The sequence below is a fragment of the Citrus sinensis genome, chromosome 5 (genome assembly GCF_022201045.2).
Source record: "Citrus sinensis cultivar Valencia sweet orange chromosome 5, DVS_A1.0, whole genome shotgun sequence".
In the NCBI taxonomy this organism is placed as follows: domain Eukaryota; kingdom Viridiplantae; phylum Streptophyta; class Magnoliopsida; order Sapindales; family Rutaceae; genus Citrus; species Citrus sinensis.
This window is the reverse complement of record NC_068560.1, coordinates 33629598-33632029: the sequence shown is the minus strand read 5'-3', so window position 1 is coordinate 33632029 and position 2432 is coordinate 33629598. Positions and strand designations below refer to the sequence as shown.

The 2432-nt window shown below is 35.4% G+C and overlaps 1 protein-coding gene across 1 annotated transcript; it reads right to left on the bottom strand.

Annotated features, from left to right (window-relative positions):
- Window positions 1-324: 324 nt before the first annotated feature.
- On the bottom strand, window positions 325-2214 carry LOC102631342 (gibberellin 20 oxidase 1-D). Its single transcript, XM_006472819.4, has 3 exons — window positions 1499-2214; window positions 1063-1387; window positions 325-872 (listed from the first exon to the last, which is right to left on the bottom strand). Exons 1-3 carry the CDS (start codon window positions 2044-2046, stop codon window positions 597-599), a joined length of 1149 nt encoding a protein of 382 aa, XP_006472882.2. The 5' UTR covers window positions 2047-2214; the 3' UTR covers window positions 325-596.
- Between the last annotated feature and the right edge of the window lie 218 nt (window positions 2215-2432).

Sequence of the window (2432 nt, the reverse complement as noted above, 5' to 3'; positions counted from 1 at the left end):
ATCTAAATCCTAATGAGCAAGAAATTATGAACTAAATTGAGATATGTACCAAATTTATTTGTGTAATTCGAAATACATAAACATGGAAATTAAAACGTAAGAAGTATTTGAAACGAGGAAGATGACAAAGCTGGATGTTGTCCTTCCCAATAATTAGGGTAAAATAGTGTACGAGACAAGTAAACAACTAACATTGCCTGATCTAAATGTAACTCAAATCAATTATGCACGACGGCTAAACCTCAGCTGGCGCACGCATATTGAAGCCATAATTTTACTCAACATTGAATGCATAAGATTTTCTTTCCATTATTTATTAGAACATTAATAAAAATAGGGATATATAATAAGTATTAAACAACAAAGCAAAAGCTTCTATGAGGACTAGACAAATCACACTATATTGTCACTCATGGATAACTATATGAAAGAGAAAATGAGATCATGAGAAAGTCTTTGATACTTAGGGTGTAGACTTTATCATTTTTAAATTCTTATCAGGCGTACCTCTCAATCATTTAAGAATAAATACACGCGTATAAATAGTTTAGGGAGAAGCATCCAAGAACTTCTTTGGAGATAATTGAAACAACTTGCTAGAATTTAGCAGTTGGTTTGGAAGTTGGGAGCCATTTGGTAAAGTTTTCGAGTGTTGCAGAATCGGATCTATAGTGCTTTTGAGTGAATTCGAGCAGATCAGACCATGTGAAATCAGGGTAAATTCTGGTCCCTTGTCTGCAAATAAGATCTTGTGGGGGCCGCACCACTTTGTCTTCTCTCGGGCAAAGAAAGAATGCCAATGATCTTCTTTCCGTGAACCTATTAACCATTGCCCTATGCAGGCAACTCATGTATTTCCCATTTGATAATGCCTGCAAATATAATCCAACACAAAACAATTAATTGAAAAACACATAAAATAATTAATTGAAAAACACATATTCTATGTCATTCATACAATCATTGTACGATTTTATTGGTTTATGATTTATTGTACGGATAAGACGATACCTTCATTGATATCTTAGCTCATTTAATTTTTAGGTTCTTATGGGCACATACCGTGAAAGTATCCCCAATATTGATAACTAGGGCATCATCACGAGGTCGAACACTCTGCCATCTGTTGTTGGCGAATACTTCTAATCCTCCAACTTGATCTTGGTGAAGTATGGTTAGGGAAGTTGGATCACAATGAGGGCCAGTGCCAAGAGCAAGATCTGACGCTTGGCAAGTAGGATAGTTGTTACATCTCATTATAGAGCAACCTTCTTCAAAAAATTCCCTATAATGTAATCGATCATTGATTCCCAAGCTGATTGCTAGGAGCTCCGTTATTCCTAGAGATAAGCACTTCATTGCTTCACAATATTTTTGATAGATTATCCTACAATAACGCAAAGTGCATATATGTACTTAGTATTATAGTTTGTAAGAAAAAACATAAACACATACAAATTAGGGTTAGGGTAACCACAAATACAGAATTTTCTCCTACCCTGTCTGTTCAAAATCTTTCCCAATCTTGGACTTAAAGAAATTCACGACCATGGGGTTCAAGGAACAGTCATCGAAGCCGAAAGATAATGTTTCCTTCCATGGCAATTTAGAGCAAAATCGGTCAGCATGAGCACCTGAATAGCCCCACATGTTACCAGGCATCCTCTGAGCTTTTAGTTTCCGGCTGGTCGGCAGCTTAAAGAAATTGTCAATTTGATCATGGGCGGCACTTATAAGGCTAGCATCAATTCCATGATTGATTACTTGAAAGAAGCCATGGCTCATACAAGCATCCTTTATGATCCTCGCAGCTCGCTGAGTTGCCACCTCGTCACCTCTAAAGAAACCTTCAAGATCAACTACTGGCTCCATTAGCTCCCCATGAGAGCTAACCAAATCTCCTTTCGACCAAGTGAACTCTACGGGTAAGTTCGTTTGTTTTTGCGAGAGAGATGAATCAACAAGAGAAACTCCACTGTGATCTCTTTGGCCTTGGAGCTCTACTGGAGATGGCAAGAAAAGTACTGTAGAGGAACTTGAATCCATTTAGAGACACAAGTCAGTATAGATCGTGATACTACATATGTCAATTTATATAGATTAAGTCGATCAGAGAGCACAGGGTAGAAATTTTAGGAGAAGCATATAGATCTAATGACTATTCAATCTAATGGTAGATGAACAATGACTTCAATATTGTCTTTTAATTAGTTTTAAATTTGTCTAAGTCATTAGATTGAATAGATTTATAGGAAGAAAAATTAAGCCATGATTCTAACTAAAAAAATTTAAGATAAAAAATAATAGGGTAAATGTTTGTTTAGTTATTATATTTTGAGTTATGTATATGTTTAATCTCTATATTTTAAAAAATATCTTAAGATGTCCTTTCTATTTGAATATGTGACACTCATGTCCTTTTTTTTTTTACT

Bases quoted from the DNA above. Each gene is read 5' to 3' on its own strand.
- LOC102631342 (XM_006472819.4), bottom strand. From the start codon at position 2,046: ATGGATTCAAGTTCCTCTACAGTACTTTTCTTGCCATCTCCAGTAGAG. The intron at 1,388-1,498 runs GTAGGAGAAAAT...GCGTTATTGTAG, and splicing joins AAAGATTTTGAACAGACAGG to GATAATCTATCAAAAATATT. The intron at 873-1,062 runs GTATGTGCCCAT...TTATATTTGCAG, and splicing joins ATATTGGGGATACTTTCACG to GCATTATCAAATGGGAAATA.